The sequence below is a fragment of the Chrysemys picta genome, chromosome 2, assembly GCF_011386835.1.
Source record: "Chrysemys picta bellii isolate R12L10 chromosome 2, ASM1138683v2, whole genome shotgun sequence".
Classification (NCBI taxonomy): Eukaryota; Metazoa; Chordata; order Testudines; family Emydidae; genus Chrysemys; species Chrysemys picta.
The window spans coordinates 89,704,564-89,726,532 of record NC_088792.1 but is presented as its reverse complement, the minus strand read 5'-3'; the positions used below and the strand labels follow the sequence as shown (position 1 = coordinate 89,726,532).

The window sequence follows — 21,969 nt, the reverse complement described above, 5'->3', positions numbered from 1 at the left end:
AATAAATGGGGTTATGGTACCATAGCAGTTACTGTGCTGGCTGGGCCTCCAACGTGTGTGGGACATCACAGACAGCCCCTCCCAGATGGAAAGGACCCATGTTTCAGGAAGTAGAAGGTGAACATGTTTTTGAGTCAGCAGCGCCAGCAGCAGGAGAGGAGATTTTTCTGTAACCGCTTCCAGCAATAAATAGATGTTCTTTTGTTTGTTGAGCTCTCGCCTGTATCATCATTTTGGGGAGTATACCTGCTTGTGCTAACCAACCAATAAATGCTACAGTTAAGAGACTGCGAGGTCATGCAACACCAACACTGTTCCCTGTAGATTTGAGAGACTTGGGCTCTGTCTGACCTACTGGGAGCATGAGTTCATGAGCTGTTCACCACGAACATCCTGTAGCCGGTCCTCAGGCACTTAATATTACAAAAACTGAAAGAGATTAGAGAAAAAAATATTTTCCCCTTTTCAGTTTGTTTACTTTGTGGGTTTCTCAGGGCTTTGTGTACAAACTGCCATGACCTCCTATCCTCATACTCTGCACTGAGGGGTGGGAGGAATTCATTTATTCTGCAAAGAAGCATAACATTGCAGCAGTTGTTTGCTGTGAGTAGTTCTTTTAATTTAAAATAATGGCTTAATTTAGGAATTTATAGATGCTCCAATTAAGAGTAATTATTATGCAAAACTTGGGCCTGTATGGGAACAGAGGAGCAGCCAGGAGGATGCCTACCTGCAACCAGTGAATAGTGGCCTGGGTAGGAAGTAGAGAGAGGTCAGGGAGCAGACCTGCCTGACCTCCAGCTTTCTGTCCCTCTACTGCTGATCTCAGGCTTTTGGCAGGGTGGCTGAAAATTTAGGCACCCCTGTCCCTGTCCAGTTAATCAGTGCCCTCTCTGTCCTCAGCTCCTCCAATGAGAGTAGGGTGATCACCTTTTCAAAAGGCAAAAGCGGCACACATGCAGGAGCCCTTCCCCTTCTGTGGCTCCAACCCTTGCTCTTCCTCTTTTCCCCCCCCCCCCGAGGCCCTGCCTGCTGCCCAGGCCAGAAGCCAGAGCCAGGCCATGGTAAGAGGGAGCTTGGGCCACTGTGGGGAGCCCCGGACGCTCCATCTGCCCTGGGCATTATGTTTTAGTGAATTAAACTGATAGTTCTGCTCACCATGTCCTGCAAGATTTTAGAAGTAGTAGATCTCATCCTCTCATACCTACTTTTTATTTGCAGATTGGAAGAGAAAAACAAAAAAAACTTTCCTGCTTTTTCAAATCTCAATCAGTTTCTTAACTTTGAATGACCTAGTCATTGAACTCAAACTAGTTGAATAAACTGAAATGAAGAAAATATTTTCTCAGCTTCTGCAGAAGAGGTTACTGCTGTCAAAAGCTGGTTTAACATGTCAACAAAAGTTGGTTCCACGTGCTTAGCCAGTGACTTCCACCAGTTCAGTGTTTTAACACTTTGGCAGCAAACATATACTGGTTAATATTAATATTTGTATTTAATTTAAATAATGATAATTGGTTTTAGTAAGTTTAGCCCTTAACATACATTGCTTTAATTTCTAATTTAATTTTAAATAGGTTTATTTTTAACAACAAAATGTATTTAACTTAATTTTTTTAAAAATCTGATTTTTATCCCCCTGGATACAGTTTTCATTAAGAATGTGGGAAATTCTCCCAAACAAAATACTTCAGTAACAACTGGTTAAGTGAATATTCCACCAACATAATCATTAAAATGCCAGAAAATCCCTAGCTAAGACCTCAGTCATCTCTTGCAACCTGTAACCATTAATTCACTTTCTCCACATTATTTCAGACATTGCACATGTCTCTTCCTTCCACCTCCATGCAAACCACAGAACATTAACTCCAGTACCTCACCTAAATAAGTGATAGAAACATTCTATGATTATCTTCCCTAAAATAACACTATTACAAATTATCTTCACTTTAAAAAACAAACTGCCAATCAATACAACAAATTTAAATATAACTATAAACTAAAAATCTACACAACACACACTATCTACTTCATCATGAAACATATTTAATTTTCCAAACAACTAGGAAACATCCACATAATTAGAGTCAAAAGTTGCATCTTTTGTGAGGAAGTAGATGGACGAATATGTGTACATGGGTGATATTTGAAGATAGATAGTAAAATCATGGCTGTAGGCTGCAAGAAATGACAGGATTTAATTAGGATTTTTCTGACTCTTTAATTGTATTGTGGAATGTTCAACTAAGCAATCTTAACTGTTTTTTAACTATTTTTTTTAATTGAGGGAGGCAGGGAGGTTGTTATTTTACAGATGGGGGACACTGAGTCACAGTGTGAGAGTTCTGGGATGGGGGTCGGAGCTCAAGATCAGATTTCTGGGCTGAGGTCAGTACCAGAGGTCAGAACTTGTGTCAGGGTTCTGGGTCCGGAGCGAGGGTCAGAATCCAAGTCAGAGCCAAAGTCAATGCTGGGAATTGGGGAGCAGAGAAGCATAGTTGGTCATGGCAGCTCACTGGGGTCCATGTTGTTGTCTGGACTCTTCCTGGTATGTCCCATGGAGTTATATGGGGCTAAGGGGCCAATGAGGAGCCTTAGAGGTGGCTGGCAATTGGGACTCTTGGATGGGACGTCCGAGTAGTGTACATCTGCTGTGCTTTGTGGATCGCAGAGAGGGGCTAGATTACAGCTGTTGGTGGTGGTGTGGGGGTGTCTGTTGCCTGGTGACTCTGCCAACCCAGGTTTGAGTCCTGTTGATCTTTACATCATCCCCCTAGTTCAAGGGGCATCCTTCCCCAGGAGGCCAGGTTTGTCTGGGTGGGTTGAACTGGAGGGTGCTTTAAGGTCAAGCACATGGATCTGTTCCCAGGAGTGCACCTCTGGGCCATAACCTTCCCAGTCAATGAGGCAACAACATTTGATTTTAGAATCTGAAACCTCACGGACCTCACATTCATCCTGACCCTGGTCCTGTACTGGAAGGGGTGGTGGTTGTTGTCAGTGAGCAAAAGAGTTGTCGCCTTGTGGCTTCAGCAGCTATACATGGAACACTGGGTATACCCTGACAGATCTGGGGAGTCAGAGCCTGACCATCACTGGATTGATCACCTGGCTGATTGTGTATGGGCAAGGTATTGGTAGTCCAATTTTTGACAAGGCCATTCTATGTGGAGATGTTATGCTGAGAGCTAGACCTTTTGACCAACTGCAAATGTTGGGCCTTGCTGGTGCTGGCAGTCAGCGTATCATTTATAGTCCCCGTGGGTGTTCTCAAGTTGCGTCTTAAGCTCCCCGTGGACTTTATGAAGCTGCTGTACCCAGTTGGTGGCAGTGGGGTTTGTGAAGACAGCAGGTACATCCGGATGGAGACAGGGATGGAACCTGAAGTTTGTGTAGAATGGACTTTTCCCAGTGGAAATATGGCCAATGTTATTGTAGGTGAATTCTGCCTGGGGCATGAGAGCTGACCCGTCATTCAGGTGATCATTTGTAAAGCACCAAAGATAGTGTTCTAAAACCTGATTCACTTTCTTGGACTGGTCATCTCTCTATGGGTGATGGGTGGAGGATGTGTCGGCATGAGCCCCAAGCAGTCACCTGGTTTCACTCCAGAATAGTGACACATATAGCAGACCTAAGTCAGATGTGACCTATTTGGGGAGTCCCTGGAGACAGACAATGTGCATCCTCAGGATTTGAGTCATCTCTTCTGCAGCAGGCAAGTGTGTAAGGGAGTGAAGTGGGCCATTTTGGTTAACTGATCAACCACAGTGAGGATGATGGTATATCTCTCAGATATGGGAAGCTCCACTATAAAATCGGGGTTGATAGCTGCCCAAGATCTAGCCAGGGTTTCTGTACGTACTGGAGTGTCCAAGGGTCTCTAGCGTGGCCTCTTAATGCAAACACAAACCTCACAAGAATCTACAGAAGAGGGCATTTGAGGCCATTAGAAAAAGCAGGGACTCAGGCAAAGGCAGAAGTAACCTGCTGGTGGGGAGTCATGGCTGAGTCTCACTACTTCCAGTTGGGATTGTCCCAATCGGACATACAGACAACCCTTGATGTAGAATAAGCCATCCCGTATTTGATGTTGCCCCTTGCTTCCTACCTTGAGTTCCTTGGGAAGGGACTCCACCCTCTTTGCTGAGCAGATCAGAGACATGAGGTCTTGGGAAATGGCAGTGTCCAAGAAATCACAGCAATTGAGGACATTGCAAAGAGATGGCCAAAAGGTATTTTGGCCCCAGGCTGTAGCTCAGTCAGTCATAGTCCCAGTGTGGTGGTGGGGCATCCACAGTTTTTCTTCAAAGACTTCTGTGTATTAGTGATTCTTAGCAAGAAGAGCTCTAGAGATTCTAGAGATGGTCTCATCTGGCCCACAGCCAGGGTCTGGGTCAGGGATCGGCAACCTTTGGCCTGCGGCACGCCAGGGTAAGCCCCCTGGTGAGCTGGGCCAGTTTGTTTACCTGCCGCATCTGCAGGTTTGGCCAATCACAGCTCCAACTGGCCGCAGTTCGCTGCTCCAGGCAAATGGGGGCTGCGGGAAGCAGCGCGGGCCAAGGGATGTGCTGGCCACCGCTTCCCGCAGCCCACATTGGCCTGGAATGGCAAACCATGGCCAGTGGGAGCTATGATCAGCCGAACCTGCGGGCGCAGCAGGTAAACAAACTGGCCTGGTCCGCTAAGGGGTTGCCGATCCCTGGTCTGGGGATTCCTAAGCAGTGACCTGGTCTCTGTCTAGGCTCCATCAGGCAGTGCATGCAGGCAGCTTGCTGGCAGAATTCAGAGTGGAAGCTGATTTTCCATTCCTGCCACAGGATATGTTGGTCATGGATCAACAACCATGAGACGCTGAGGATTATGGGAAAGTGTGGTAAGCAGACCTTATGGTTTCTCAGTGATTCTGGATAACAACTTCCAATGGCACAGTGTCCTATGTCACTGGGCCCAAGGACAGGAGTGAGCCATCTGTTCTGTCTACAAGATTGGGTATTGCCTTTGGCTGCACTGGCACGTGCAGCATCAGTATCCATGAAGTTGTCCACAATCCTGGAGTCTGTGAGTACCCATTGCAGGGGAACTTATCGAGATCTGCTTGGGATGAAAAAGCGGACTTGAACTTGTAGGTGTAATGAGGGCTTGACATGCCTTGGGCATTGTTCAGTAAGGGGATGAATGGCTCGGGCCCATGCAGACCAGCCCCCTTTGGTCATTTCCTGAAGTTTGCCTGACTGTGGCCCTTGACGGGTAACTGGCAACTGTGTGGCCAGTTCCCCACAGTAGGAACAAAAATCGTGGCAGTGACGGCATTCTCTTTCCTAGGGAGTCACATGGCAGCAGGCTGCATTGAGTTGAATAGGCTCTGGGACCGGGTCAGGGACCGAGTATTGCCTGGGGTGTAGCACTGACTCCTTCATTTCTTCGCATTGCTTACGCAGTCTGTTGTAGATGACATAGGAGGCGACCTGTCAGAGTTTTCGCAGGGCCACCTTGGCTGAGCAAGTGCAGAGCGGGTTGTCAAAAACAATGGAAAAATATTTCCACTCAATGTCTTGCATTCCTTCTTGGCTCTTCCTTGCAAGATCATGGTTTCAGTATTTATGCCTTGCAATGCTTTTTCCTGCAGCCAAATGAAGTATCATGTCACAGGTTTCACTGGGATGAATATTTTAAAAGCAGTATTACAAAGCGACTTTAAATAGTAAGAAGCAATATAATAGTTAGCCATGGCTTCACTGTTTGTGAATATCATTTTTATTAGGTCTACACTTTAAGTACAGAGCCCCTTGGAACAATTATAAAGAAGAATAATTATAACATAGTACAATCTAAGGCCCTGATCCTACACACACCCATGCATACAAGAAGTCTCCTTAAAGTCAGTCCAACTACTTGCACAAGTAAAGTTACACACGTGCTTAAGCCTTTGTGGAACTGGCACCTTATGAGATATTGATTTGCTTTCATCACAGCACAAACACAACAGTTTTATTGTAGGAGCAGAAGAAGTACCTCATACAAAGAGCATTCCTATTAGACAATAAAATATCACTTCAGCAAAGGATAGAGAGGGACCTATGGAGGCAATCTAAAACTAGACAATCTTTTGCTTCATTTATCAAATCATCCCCAGTTCCTATTTCAAAGCAGGTGAAACAATGGAGAACATTAGAGTAAAAATAATCTTAACTTGAATCCAAAACATTTCATCAAATAAGTTTTAAAAATAGTGAAATCCACTGGTTCTCAACATTTTTTGTCCTTTCAGTTTCTGGTGATGGGGACTGTGGCATTAGAATATAAGTTTTTTTTTTTTTCTGCCAGATCAAATAAAGGAGCTAGGAATTTGAGTATCCACTTCCTTTATTGACTGAATCTCAACAAGGAGAAAGATTTTGCTGTTATTCAACTCTCATTTAAAGCAGAGCTACCAAATTGATATCTGAATGCAAATGATCAATGGCCCTGCTACACTGTCACGTGAGAGATGTATGGTCAGTTTATATATCCAAAAAAGACACTAAAAATAAATAACTTAAATTCTTTTAAAAAGCAACAGAGGGTCCTGTGGCACCTTTAAGACTAACGGAAGTATTGGGAGCATAAGCTTTCGTGGGTAAGAACTTCACTTCTTCAGATGCAAGTAATGGAAATCTCCAGAGGCAGGTATAAATCAGTATGAAGATAACGAGGTTAGTTCAATCAGGGAGGGTGAGGTGTTCTGCTAGCAGTTGAGGTGTGAACACCAAGGGAGGAGAAACTGCTTCTGTAGTTGGATAGCCATTCACAGTCTTTGTTTAATCCTGATCTGATGGTGTCAAATTTGCAAATGAACTGGAGCTCAGCAGTTTCTCTTTGGAGTCTGGTCCTGAATTTTTTTTGCTGTAAGATGGCTACCTTTACATCTGCTATTGTGTGGCCAGGGAGGTTGAAGTGTTCTCCTACAGGTTTTTGTATATTGCCATTCCTGATATCTGACTTGTGTCCATTTATCCTCTTGCGTAGTGACTGTCCAGTTTGGCCAATGTACACAGCAGAGGGGCATTGCTGGCATATGATGGCATATATAACATTGGTGGACGTGCAGGTGAATGAACCGGTGATGTTGTAGCTGATCTGGTTAGGTCTTGTGATGGTGTTGCTGGTGTAGATATGTGGGCAGAGTTGGCATCGAGGTTTGTTGCATGGGTTGGTTCCTGAGTTAGAGTTGTTATGGTGCGATGCGTGGTTGCTGGTGAGAATATGCTTAAGGTTGGCGGGTTGTCTGTGGGCGAGGACTGGCCTGCCTCCCAAGGTCTGTGAAAGTGAGGGATCATTGTCCAGGATGGGTTGTAGATCACTGATGATGCATTGGAGAGGTTTAAGCTGAGGACTGTAGGTGATGGCCAGTGGAGTTCTGTTGGTTTCTTTTTTGGGCCTGTCTTGTAGCAGGAGGCTTCTGGGTATACGTCTGGCTCTGTTGATTTGTTTCTTTATTTCCTTGTGTAGGTATCGTATTTTGAGAATGCTTGGTGAAGATCTTGTAGATGTTGGTCTCTGTCTGAGGGGTTGGAGCAGATGCGATTGTACCTCAGTTCTTGGCTGTAGACGATGGATCGTGAGATTTCCATTACTTGCATCTGAAGAAGTGAGGTTCTTACCCACGAAAGCTTATGCTCCCAATACTTCTGTTAGTCTTAAAGGTGCCACAGGACCCTCTGTTGCTTTTTACAGATTCAGACTAACACGGCTACCCCTCTGACACTTGACACCATGCAAGGCACTGCATTTAGCCGTATGGAATGGAAATCTATCAACCTCATGAAGAAACTTGCACAAATACAGACAGATATCATCTTCCTTTCCAAATGCAAACGGATGGACATCATACCAAATGGACTGAAGGTGAAATTCCATTGCTATCTACATACTGCACAGACCATAGTGAGAGATTATGCCATACACTATCAAAGAAACTGAGGAACCACCTGATCAGCATCCTATACAGCAAACAGAAAAACATCAAGAAAGAACTCTCCAACCTGGAGACTTTCATAAATAACCAACCCTCCACACAAATGGACTTTACTAAAATAAGACAGGAGATCTACATTACACACTTCACCTCTCTACAAAGGAAAAAGGACCGTAAGCTGTCTAAAATCCTACCTGCCACATGGGGCCACAACAGGGGTATCCCTAACTCACCCAGCAATATCGTCAATTTATCCAGCTACACACTCAACCCAGCAGAAGAGTCTGTCCTATCTCAGGGACTCTCTTTTTGCCCCAGCACCCCCACGAACATGATACAGTTCTGCGGTGATCTGGAAGCCTACTTTCGCCGCCTCCGACTCAAAGAATACTTTCAAGATAACACTGACCAGCACACTGATACACAGATACCCTCCCACCAACAACACAGGAAGAAGAACTCCACATGGACTCCTCTTGAGGGTCGAAATGACAGTCTGGACCTATACATAGAATGCTTCCGCCGACATGCACAGGCAGAATTGTGGAAAAACAACATTGCTTGCCTCATAACCTAAGTCGTGCAGAACGCAATGCCATCCACAGCCTCAGAAACCACCCTGACATTATCATCAAAGAGGCTGATAAAGGAGGTGCTGTTGTCATCATGAACAGGTCTGACTACCAGAAGGAGGCTGCCAGACAACTCTCCAATACCAAATTCTACAGGCCACTTTCCTCAGTGGGATCTGAGGAATACACTAAGAAACTGCACCATCTACTCAGGACACTCCCTACACTAACACAGGAACAAATCAACATACCCTTAGAGCCCCGACCGGGGTTATTCTATCTACTACCTAAGATCCACAAACCTGGAAATCCTGGACGCCCCATCATCTCAGGCCTTGGCACTCTCACTGAAGGACTGTCTGGATATGTGGACTCCCTACTCAGACCCTACGCCACCAGCACTCCCAGCTATCTCCGTGACACCACAGATTTCCTGAGAAAACTACAATGCATTGGTGACCTCCCAGAAAACACCATCCTAGCCACCATGGATGTAGAGGCTCTCTACACGAACATCCCACACACAGATGGAATACAAGCTGTCAGGAACAGTATCCCTGATGATGACACAGCACAACTTATTGCTGAGTTCTGTGACTTTATCCTCCACACACAATTATTTCAAATTTGGTGACAATATATACCTCCAGACCAGTGGCACCACTATGGGCACCCATATGGCCCCACAATATGCCAACATTTTTATGGCTGACCTGGAACAACGCTTCCTCAGCTCTCGTCCACTCATGCCCCTTCTCTACCTACACTACATTGATGACATCTTCATCATCTGGACCCATGGGAAGGAGACCCTGGAAGAATTCCACCATGATTTCAACAGCTTCCACCCCACCATCAATCTCAGCCTGGAGCAATCTACTCGGGAGGTCCACTTCCTAGACACCACCGTACAAATAAGTGATGGCCACATTAACACCACCCTATACCAAAAACCCACCAACCGCTACGCCTACCTTCATGCCTCCAGCTTCTACCCCGGTCACACCACACGATCCATCGTCTACAGCCAAGCACTGAGGTACAATCGCATCTGCTCCAACCCCTCAGACAGAGACCAACACCACTTCCAATACTTGTGTTAGTCTTAAAGGTGCCACAGGACCTTCTGTTGCTTTTTACAGATTCAGACTAACACGGCTACCCCTCTGATACTTAAATTCTTTTATTTCTGAAGATAGAAGATCAGTGGTCCCAACAGTACTAGAACTACAGTATTTGAAGGGCTGCATTGTTCCAGGGATGACACAGATCATTGCATATATGGTTATCTGAAAGCAACTGATGGCAGAGATTATCTCTTAAGTATGCATACTTGATCTGCACTCAGTTCAGAGCAGTCCTTTAAATGTCATGGTTTCCTTAGGTAATTCACACAGGTTACCAATGTGCATCAGCTGTTATCTGTAGGATGTAATCTGAATCTTGCAGAACTATACTGCCTTGATCTCCTGTTCCTCTATTGTAAATTATTAACTCTTGCGACTTGCAAGGCTTGTATATACTGTGTGTGTACGAGAGAGTAGGAAAGGGGAGCAAAGAGGGAAGGCACAAAATAACAAGTCTTCTGAACGTATTAAATTAGTCAGGTGGAAATAAAATGTGATCACAGGCATCCTTTTACAGTAAGTAAATTTTACAAAGGTATTGTTTACACAGTCACTACAACTGGAAACACTAGCCTATTAGTCTTGGAAAAGTTTTGTTCAAATGTATAGCATATCAGATGCAAGGATTATTCTTAAAAGCCAGATATTGATTACAGGTTGGGAGTGGAAGAGAGGGGAAGCTGGGCCCAGGAGCTGGGTGGAGGCTGGGAGTGGATTTGGTGGGGAGGCTGACACTGGTAGCTAGGGGGCAGGTAGAGAGGCTGGAAATAGTTGGGCATGGAGACTGGGAACCAAGGAGGTGACTGGGACAAGGAGCTGGTGAGGAAAACTGATGAGGAGATTGGGAATCAGTTGGCTGAGGGGGAATACTGAAACAATATTTTTGTGCTTTTTCACTTGAATGTCAATTTCCATCCAAATAGAATTCAACACAAATCTTAAGTAAAAAATTAATCTTGTAAACAAGAAAAACATAAAAATGTAAAAATTAAAAATCTGTATGTTAAGCTATATAATTGCTTAAATACATGTGAACAGATATAGTGTCCTCCTGGTTAGCAAAAAATAGTAACAAATATAGTGTAAAGCCTATATTTAGTTGCAAATCAACATGGTTTAATGATTCCCAACCTATAAGAATAAACTTTTCTTTAAGAAAATAACTAAAAAGTACAAATGGAAATCAAAATATAAATTAAGGTTTCCTGTTTGCTAATTTAAATCATGATTAAAATTGGTGATTAAAATCAAAGTGATTTTAATCAATCCATCCTGACTATCTCCTTGTAGATAGTTATTTATGTTGTTAGTTATTTATTTGGATAGTCATCACTATATATATATATATATATATAAAAATTTCTTCCTATATGTGTCTACATCTCCCCACCGCCCCCGAACTGCATACCTTCTACATGTCTTTTTGCAGAACTTCATGGCCCCCTGTGCTCAGCTTGGCTTACCCCAGTACTGACTCTCCCCAGCTTTGCTCCCTTCCCATGTTTGCCAACAGCATCAATCGTCAACATCCTCCTGTCACCTACCAAATCCTCATAATCCTTGTCACATTCAGATTTTACATGTGGATATGTATTGACATTTGTATATGTCCATGGTGATACATATAAAGATAGATTCATATCAGCATTTACAAGGACCTTGTAGCTCCCCCCCCCCTCAATTATAGGTTACAATACGTATGGAAAGAAGAAATGCATTTCCTCTCCATTGGCTTTCCATGACTTCAATATATCTCCCATAAAAGCATTTTGGATGCTTAATCCATACTTTATTTCTTTGCATCTTGTACAAGTATAGGGACATGAATGAGTTTAAATTCTGGATTTCATGATTTTCGCACTTCGAATATTGTTCGGCTCTCTGTTCTCTTCCGCACACTCACACTAGAGTGCATACATGCTATGCTATGATGTTGCTCAGAACATTTCTTCTAGTGTTATCAGTTTCAGGCACTTCCATGCTGGAAGCTGCTTAAATTTTCCATTTACCCAGTTACATGCTTTTATTTGTTGTTTTCATCACAAACTAGAATAGCACATGTAGACTCCTAAGGTTTTGATGGGTTTATTTGACAGAGTTCCCAGCCCTATCATTAGTATTATTTATAAGGTGCCGTAAATGTGCATAGCACTCTACAGACAAAAATTCAGGGTCCTTGACTTGAGGAACTTGCAAGAATATATGGAGGGAGGGTAGAGGGATGAGGGAACACACCTTATGGGTGTTTTAGGTTAGTGATGCATGCCTCTTGAAGGTTTTATAGTTATTATTTTAAATACATTGACTTTGAGGGAAGATTAGGGTAAGAAGCATGATGGAGGAGAGGGTGGAAGCATGCTAGGGGGAGTCAAGAAGAGGGTTACGGACATGGGTGATTGCCTTGAAGAAGGTCTAGAGAGTGGGAAAAGATAAAGGAGTGGTGGTGGTGATCAGGCAAGCTGCCGGGAAGGAATGAAGGGTGGTGAGGGAGGTAGTGGGGGGGGGGGGAGGGGAGAAGTCAAGAGCAGAGAAGTAGGAAAGCTAATTTGTGCAGGGCCTTGAAAGTGAGAACAAGAAGTTGAATTTGAAATAGAATGTGAGCAGAAGCCAGTGAAAGTAACTGAAGAGGGGCTGGACATCATCCCGGCAGTGGGGATGTTAGAAAAGTTTCACAGCTCCATTCTGGTTGGAATGTGGGGGAGTAAGAAAAGAGTCAGGGAGGCCAAAAAAAAAAAAAAAGGGAAGTTTACAGTAGTTAAGGGAGGTGGAACCAGGTCTGCACAAGAGTTTAGCCATAAGGAATGGTTGGATGTTGCAAAGGGAAAAAACAGCAGGACTTAGGAATAATATCAATTGAAGAGGAAGAGAGGAGTAAAAACCAGCACTGAAGTTGCAGTCTGAGGGACAAGTAAGGATGGTGAAATTACCAACAGAGAGGGAGGAAGAGGATAAGGGCCCTCTATGGTGTTGTCCTGATGCTGATATGTAACATTAATGTTAGCAAATATTTTTGGCATAACTTGGAAACTTCCATTTAAAAATATCATATCTTTAAATTATCCCCTAAATGCCTGGCTTAAGCTTGGTGGGAGTTTATACTGGAACATCTTTGTTAAAATAACAATCAGTCCACAACCTAACCAAGGATTTTTTAATAAATGGGTATTTTTGCAGACACTCATAGCAGTACAGGTGGGAAGTCAGAGAATGATAATCTGTGGAGAAGTTAATTCTCACAGCAGCATTATGTTCATACCGCAAAAGGATAATGTGCTGTATCACTTTGTCTTGCATTGTTTCCATACAGTGAAGTAACATTTTGACAGTGGTGGATGCCTATACGCGTAGGAAGTGTGGACATACAGATGTGCATGAAATTCAAACTTTATCACTTCCTAGAAACCAGCATGGTTTAGACTTCATTTATAGGAGAGCTTCAGTTCTTTTTCTGTCTTTTATTTCAGAGAACTAATATATTATCTGATATATTATACTAATATATTACATAGATTCACAGTAGGCTTCCATTCTGGGTAAAATATAAATCATACAGCTGAAGAATTTGTAGAGCACATTGACCTTTCAAGAACCAGGACATCATCATGCTTATAAAATAAAGACAAAAATAACTCTCTCCAGTACACCACTGGGCATTAATAATGCATAGCACTTGCATAACGCTTTACAGCAGCCTGAAGAGACATTAATACTTCTTCACAACACTCCTGCCGAGGAGAAATATCCTCTCATTTTACAGATGGAGAAGATGATGAGACAGGAAGCTAAGTGACTTGCTGAAGGATACAGAGCCATCATTGCTGAGCCACAATTACATCTGAGGAACTTCTTTTCTTTTCTTTCTTTTCACATTGCCTCTCGGATGGGCTGTTTTAGGGAAAATGGAGGATGCTGAAATACTGTCCATTTAAGAATGGCTTTCCCTTTTACCCAAGGTTTAGGAAAGGAGTCATGGTCTCCTTCATTTACTCTGAGTTAATGAAGGAACAAACAAAGATACATAGTTTAACATATTGAAGATGATGTTCCCAAAGATAAAAAGCAAATCACTATAGCAAGGGTGGCCAAACTTATTGGGCCTCCGAGCCACATACAACTATCTTCAGAAGTTCAAGGACCAGGGCACATCTGCCGGGAGCCAGGATTTGGGGCTTCAGCCATGCTCCTGCTGAAGTCCCGAGCCCTGGCAGGTGTGCCCTGCAGGACTGAAGCCCTGAGGCCCTCCACCCCACTGCAAGGCAGAGGTTTTGAGCTCCCCCCGCTGCAGTCTGGTAGGTGGAGAATTGGGGGAGGGGGCGCACCACGAGCCGCACTTTAATGGTAAAAGAGCCGGATGTGGCTCGCCAGCCACACTTTGGCCACCCCTGCACTATAGGCTTGAAACCTGCAAGGTGCTAAGCACTCTGGCCTTGACCCGTTGAAGTCACTGGGACTATTCCTGTGCAGTTAGACAAAGCTTGAAGTGCCTTGCTGGCTGGGGTCAGAACGCTCAGCACTTTGAAGACTGGAGCCCTGAATGCTGCAGAAGAAAATGGAGATTTGAGAGAAAGGTAGAGAAGGATATTTGAAACATTGTGTCTAAAGGGATGGAACCATCTGAACAACTGAAAAATTGGGTACTGGACTTTCCATCTTCACTGTCCAGTAACTGTTATAGCTCCCATTTCACGTCTGATCCTTTTGGCTACAAATATATTGAATGTTTGGCCATGTGATAGGGTGTTCAGAGGGCCGGGTGGCGCACCCAACTTCTGGCCCCTCTCTGTCAGGGTGGTAGAGGTGCCTGTTTCTGACCCTAAGCCGGGAATCTTCTGTTCTCCATCTGCATCTAGGTCTCAGCCCCTAAGGGGCTTGGTATGGGGATCCAAGCCCTCCCTTTCTACTGGGCCCCAAGCCAGGACCTTGGTGGGAAGCAACACCAGCAGGGTCCTCCTTGCAGAGAGTCTAAGTCTGCTGCCCAGGGCTACTTCCTACCTATGTATCCCTTCAATTAGGGACATGGTCCCTATGGTCCAGACTGTTAATCACTTAACAAAAAAACTGTGCAAAGGAACAGGGCCCTGCAGGATCTGCAAGTTCTCAAAGGAGGTGGTGGCTGGAGAAGGCACTGCCGGGGCCTTACCCGCTCTGTGGTCCCTTCTCGGGCTCAACCTTCTGTCTGGCTTCCCAGAGAAGGATTCCTCTCTCCTTCAGCCTGTCCACCATCTTTTGTCTTGGCTTCTGAGCTCCTTTTAACCTGCTCCTCCAGTCGGAGCATGCTTGGCAGGCCCAGAGGGGCGGGGCTACCTAGGCCCAGTATTGCTTTTTAACCCCTTAAGACCCAGTGTGAGGTTTATATACGCCATCACAGGATACAAGTACACTTTTAAAACTAGACCTAATTAAACAGAGTTGGTAACCTGATATAACCATATTAAAAAGTTTCGTTCGTGTCTTTGTGAATAGAAAGAACTGCATTATAATCATGTAAGGGAACCATATTTGAATCCTGATAGATAAGGAAACTAAAACATGGTTCTCTGAGATGGTTATATTATTTTGCCATCTACACACGTAAGAATAAATCATATTTTAACATGGGTCAGCCATCACCACATATAAACATAGTGTTTATTCATTCCTGTCTTTAGGAAATCATATGAAAAGATAACAAATTTCTTTACACGAGTGGAATGTTTCCTCTGTTGGTTGGCATCTGGTATGGTTCTGAAGGCCTCTTCCAGACCAGGGTATACTCATTCTATGCTGAAATCCTACGTGGAAAACTTTCAAGTATGGTCGCAGTGTTTTCAGTAAATATTCAGTAGCCAAATATTAGAAGCCAAGGAAATAGTGAGTTATGGTTGCTTGTCTTAAAAAAAAAAAAAAAAAAAAAAAAAAAAATCACTATTGATTTTATTTTTTATGGAGTCCCCTACATTGAATCTATGTAGGTATTTATAGGGTCCCCATTACTATGGTATCTGAATGAGTGTACATAGCACTTTACAACCACATAAAAATAAGATATTTGCTCTGAAAAGTTTACATTGCAGTTGAGACAGACAAATATAAAACACAGGCAAACATTTCAGAAGATGATAGGTTGTAAGTGATTATTCTGAATTCTTAAAGATATATTTTTATGAATTTTGATGATATATTTCTCAGAGATGTATCATGGAGTATAAATGTTAAATGGTATGTTGCATTTAAATGATAAAATGTAACTATTTTTATTAGCATTTGATGTTATTTAGAACCACAAAATAATAATTTTATATTACTGTAGTTTTACAAGCAATTAGTGCAAAACTCTGTTTATAGAAGAGTAGAATGAAAATTCCAGTTTGTTTCAATATACAGTATTACATAGGAAAATTCCAGTTTGCCATTCTTGTTAGAATGATGTGTGAGAGAGAGAGAGAGAGTGTGTGTGTGTGTGTGTGTTGTGAAACCCTTACCACACAAGAAAAATACTGTGGGAGATGCAAGTGTATACTGCCTTCTATGAAAGGATTTCAAAGCACTTCAACAATATTTAATGAATTTAGCTTTACTTCCAGAAGTTATATATATTGATGTGTAGAAAATTGTTATTTGGAAATTTCCTCTGATGGAAAATGAATAATCTGCAGTCTCTTTATTTGTTGCAGGACACCGAGGCTTGTTTGACCACACTTTAAACAGCATAAGCTCAAGGATAACACAAAGGAGACTTCAAGGGACTTGTCCACCCATCGGTCGTGGAAATTTTGGAAAACCTTTCTTGGGTGCAAACAGTTATAGTTCCCCATTTTTAAACCCCAGGAATGGTTTTCACACTATCCATTCAGAGAATAGCCCTGTAAAGCCGAGGATTGTTACAGTGGTGAAACCAAGTGGACACACACTCAGGAAGATCACATTGCTTCTGAACAGGCGATCTGTCCAGACTTTTGAACAGCTGATGGCTGATATATCAGAAGCTCTGGGATTTCCACGTTGGAAAAATGATCGTGTGAGAAAACTTTACAATCTGAAAGGCAGAGAAATAAGAAGTGTTTCTGATTTCTTCAGAGACGGTGATGCATTCATTGCTATGGGAAGGGAGCAGTTGACTTTGAAGAACCTTGAAGTGGTAGTGCAAGAACTTTTTCCCAGTAACCCATATGCTGTTGGTATAATTCAACAAAACTTGGAACAGTCCCAAAAACTTAAGAGCAGGCTGTGTGACAAAGCTGTGGATAGTGGCTTTGATGAGACAGAGATTGCCAAGAACTGCAATGATGCCATATCTTCCCAACTAGGAGCCAGGCATGAAGGAAAAATTCAACCTAAGACCAGGCAAGAAGAAAAGGTGAGGGCCAAAAAAAAATGGGGCAGAGAGAGTTGGGGCAGAGAGCAAGATGTGAAGCCACCTAGAAAAGCCAGAGAAGGAGAAAGGTACTTTAATCAAGAGAAAAGTCTTGAGAATGAAACAGAAAAGAGTTCAGATGAGATAGTGAGATGTGAGAAGTGTCAAAGGGAGAGACAGCTCAGGCAAAAACTACAAAGGGAAAGGCAGGCTGATGTCTCATTTGAGAGCAGAGACCTGAATGTGGGAATGTGTCAGAGATATAATTTAGAAAGGAATGTAAAAATGAGGAATTGCAGGAAGTCTTCAGAAAACTCTATAGAAGGCGAGGAAGTTGAATGGAAGGATACTGGCTGTAGAAGGAGCTGGAAACCCTTACAAAGGAACGTTAATGAAGAGCTAGAAAACCAAAAAAGGAGTTTTGAGAAGGAAAGGGATCTGGAAAGGCGTGAGAATCATGACAAAGAGTTAATAAAGATAAAGAAAAATACCGTGGAAGCTCTGCAGGTGGCTCCTGAAGCAAAGAAAGAGAATAGAAGCAGTTCCAGAATTAATCAAAGTTGTTGGTTAATGAAGGACTATCAAGGAGATGCAGGGAAGCCCATAAAAGCAAAGGGAGAGGGCAAAGAGGTGCGGAAGGCAAAAGAAGAAAGTGCTGTAGGGGAAGAGAATGTAATGCGTGGAGAGAATGAATCGACAAGGATGAAAAAGATGGGAGAACATAAAGCCAACAAAGATGAAAACAAGCCACAAGAAATTGAAAGCACGAGGCTGAGGCAAAATGTCCGTACTAGAGCTGATGTGGAGAGCTATTATGAGATAGGCAGAACCATTGGGGATGGAAACTTCGCTATTGTGAAGGAGTGCCGGTGCTGCAACACCAATCAGAACTATGCCATGAAAATTGTTGATAAGTCCAAGCTGAAGGGGAAGGAGGACATAATGGAAAATGAAATTTTGATCATTAAGAGCCTTTGTCATCCCAACATAGTGAGTTTGATTGAGGTGTATGAAACTGAGGCTGAGATCTACCTAATCCTGGAGTATGTCCCAGGAGGGGACCTATTTGATGCAATCATAGAGAGCGTAAAGTTCACTGAGCACGATGCTGCTCTCATGATAACTGATCTGTGTGAGGCTCTAGTTTATATTCATGGCAAGAACATTGTCCACCGAGATCTGAAACCAGAAAATCTTCTGGTAAGTACTGGAGTTTAGTTATGTTGTATCTGTCCAGAAATTATTGGGGGGGTTTCGGGGTGGGTGGAGAATTGTGGATATGTAATTTTTTTTTTTTTTGCTTTTAAACAAATACAGTACAGAAAAGATCCAGTAGTAGGGAAAAATAAACACTGTACTGTTATCATTTTAAAATAAATAAATGTACAAAGGTGAAGAGAAATCAGTCTTACAGTTTCCTTAGCATAAATACAGAGAGGCCTACCATCTAGTATAGATGCTTGCAATTGTGCACTTAAGTAAGTGCCCTGATTTTCAGAGATGCTGAGTGTTTGCAGTTCTTCTGAAAATCAGGCCTCTTATTTAGGGACCTATTTTTACGCTCAGAAGCGCAAACGTTTTGCCTAACGCGTACTCTGAATCATAAAACATATCACATGTGAACCAAAAATTATTAAATAATGCCCATTCTACCTGTTAATTTGAAGGTCACTTTTTCTATTGCAACTATATCACTCAGTCCAGCTAGGGTGACCAGACAGCAAGTGTGAAAAATCAGGACAGGCGGTGGGGGGTAATAGGAGCCTATATAAGAAAAAGACCCAAAAATCAGGACTGTCCCTATAAAATCAGGACATCTGGTCACCCTAAGTCCAGCACTCCAGTCCTCTACTGGAGATTGTATGGTGATTTCTAACATTGTAAGGATTATGTCTGTTACTGATGATAAGAGCATGATGCAATTGTTTACTTCATGCACCTGGAATTTACTCACTGATTGATAAGTCTCCTGAAATGAAAACATACATGTCCCAGTGAAGTATGGTACTGGAGTCAGCTGAAATATTAAGCTTCTCCCAAAGAGCAAAATTCTAACTTGGCTCCCAATGCCAAAAACATTTACACACATTCTTAACTTCAAGCATGTGAGCAGTCCCACTGAAGTCGATGGGACGACTCGTGATTACATGTAAGCATGTGCATAAGTGTTTCCATGATTGGGGCTTTGGATTATGCCCTGTACAAGGTGGTAAAAGTGAGTTATTCTGTTTTGCTGGTCATGCATTTTGTACTCTTCACCAGTATTCCAAAATTCTGACCAGATGGAAAACCACAGATGGCTGTATTTACATGTCTTGAACAACTCTAATTCCATCTGCTAGCAAAGGGACATAGAAAAAAAACTGGACTCTTTGCAAGCCAAATCCCTAAAGGAACATATGCTTCTCATGAATAGCTGGAGTAAGTCCAGTGTGACAAAGGAGGAAGTAGCCTGTGGGCAGATAGAGAATGAACAGGGATAGATATGGAGGGCTTGCTTTGGAACCTAGATGGATGTGTCTGCCTTGCTGACAATGTGGGGATTGGCTCCTGGTGAGTGCTGGTCAGTCTCAGGAGGATCCCTTGGGATCTGGTCTGCATGAGAAAAGATGGAGGACATGGTGTGTATCAAAGCAGTCGGGTACGGGGAGAAGTGTATTTCTATGCTATGCCTTGAGCAGGGCCCGCACACCCTATTATTTTGGCATGAAAGGCTCAGAATTTAAGTGCACTCTTTCTGAATCTTGTTTTCCATTATGAACCAGGCCTTTTCTTCCAATCTTTACCAAAATTAAATCAATGCTGGTAAAAATACTTGGGGCTTGATTCTCCATTTCCCTGCATGTGTGTAGGTACTTATTCCAGTGCAAAGATTTTCTGGCACTTTACACCCACTTTATACTGGTATAAATGACTACACAAGGTGCAAAGTAATGGAGAATCTGTCTCCTAGTGAACATTTACAGGATTAATATGTTCATGTTGGCCACACTGCTGCATACAGATAAGGTACAATGGGATACAGAAGATTTTATGAAGAGAAACGTACCTAACGTTCAGCAGATATTTGTTCATATTAGAGCATGGATATTTAAAGCTAATGAGAAATAGCTGTTTACAAATTTGTGTTTTAGAGGCCTCCTACTGTTACTTGGCTGAATTCCTATAATAGATACTGTTTATAGAAAAACACCTCAACTGGTTGTAATTGGGTATATCACTCATATCATATTTAAGAGGTTGAATGGGCTCTTAATACAAATGAGTTTAGGAACCTCCAATATTGTTTTGTGTATTTGTAGATACTGCTGTGAAACGCTGTTTGAAATTATCATATTTATGAAAGCCTTGCAAGGAAAAATTCCTTTTAAACGAACGAACAAACAAATCCATAATGACCACAATATTATAAAACTCAATGTTAAAAGCTTAGCCAGGGAGCTTAAACTTTATCAACCTGTCAGGTTCTGCAGAATGTCGGCTGTCATTTTGTTGTTTTTGTTTTCCTTTTTCTTTAGTTGTCAAGCCCCTTTCTTTCCCCATTCTTCATGTGAACCAGGAACTGTGTTCGTTTCTTTGGCAGGTTGCTTGTCACTGGGGTCTTGCATTTGTCCTATAGAATCTTAGGTCTTGATTGATATTCTATTTGAGCTGATTGCTCTTTATTTCTAATTATAATGCTTGGTGGTGGTGGTTTTTGTAAGGCATTTATGTGCTGTCCAATATGCACCTTTACAAACACAATACATTCAAGAAATAGCTTTTAACTTTCTGACCTTTTAATGTGACCCATTGTAGTACTGTTTCCCTGAGACTTCAGACAGACTGAAAAAATGGCATAGGACTAGGAGGAACTGCTCCCAGTAATCTTAAAGTGCTGTCAATTGAAGACTAGCAATGACAAATGTCAAACACAAGCTAATAGTCTCATCCCATTATCATATGCATTGGGCAGGTAATGGGGTCTGGAATGGGTCCTGGGGAGGGGGGTGTCATCAGTTTAAACAAAGGGTATGTCTACAGGATTAATCCGAATTTACAGAATTCTAATTTTGGAAACAGATTGTATAAAGTCGAATGTATGCGGCCACACTAAGCACATTAATTCGGCGGTGTGCGTCCATGTACCGGGGCTAGCGTCGATTTCCAGAGCGGTGCACTGTGGGTAGTTATCCCATAGCTATCCCATAGTTCCCGCAGTCTCCCCTGCCCATTGGAATTCTGGGTTGAGATCCCAGTGCCTGATGGGGCAAAAAACATTGTCGCAGGTGGTTCTGGGTACAGCCTCACCCCTCCCTCCATGAAAGCAATGGCAGACAACCGTTTTGCGCCTTTTTTCCTGGGTGAATACAGCAGACACCATACCACGGCAAGCATGGAGCCCGCTCAGCTCAAGACAGCAGTCATGAACATTGTAAACACCTCGCGCGTTATCGTGCAGTTTATGCTGAACCAGCACCAGAAAAACAAGGCAAGGAGGAGGTGGCGACGGCAGCGCGGCGACGAGAGTGATGAGGACATCTCCCGGCGCTTTGGAGATCATGTTGTTGATGGCGCAGGTTCTATACGTGGAACGCCGATTCTGGGCCCGGGAAACAAGCACAGACTGGTGGGACCGCATAGTGTTGCAGGTGTGGGACGATTCCCAGTGGCTGCAAAACTTTCGCATGCGTAAGGGCACTTTCATGGAACTTTGTGACTTGCTTTCCCCTGCCCTGAAGCACCAGAATACCAGGATGAGAGCAGCCCTCACAGTTGAGAAGCGAGTGGCGATAGCCCTGTGGAAGCTTGCAACACCAGACAGCTACCGGTCAGTCGGGAATCAATTTGGAGTGGGCAAATCTACGGTGGGGGCTGCTGTCATGCAAGTAGCCAAAGCAATCATTGAGCTGCTACTACGAAAGGTAGTGACTCTGGGAACTGTGCAGGCCATAGTGGATGGCTTTGCTGCAATGGGATTCCCTAACTGTGGTTGGG

General features: G+C 43.1%; 1 protein-coding gene across 1 annotated transcript in view; it reads left to right on the top strand.

Annotated features, from left to right (window-relative positions):
- Nucleotides 1-21,969, top strand: part of DCLK3 (doublecortin like kinase 3) — a 46,135-nt gene that overhangs the window by 6,211 nt on the left and 17,955 nt on the right. The window contains exon 2 of the mRNA XM_005302683.5: nucleotides 16,313-18,192. Coding sequence (XP_005302740.2) covers nucleotides 16,313-18,192 — 1,880 coding nt within the window. The remainder of the gene's footprint in view (nucleotides 1-16,312; nucleotides 18,193-21,969) is intronic.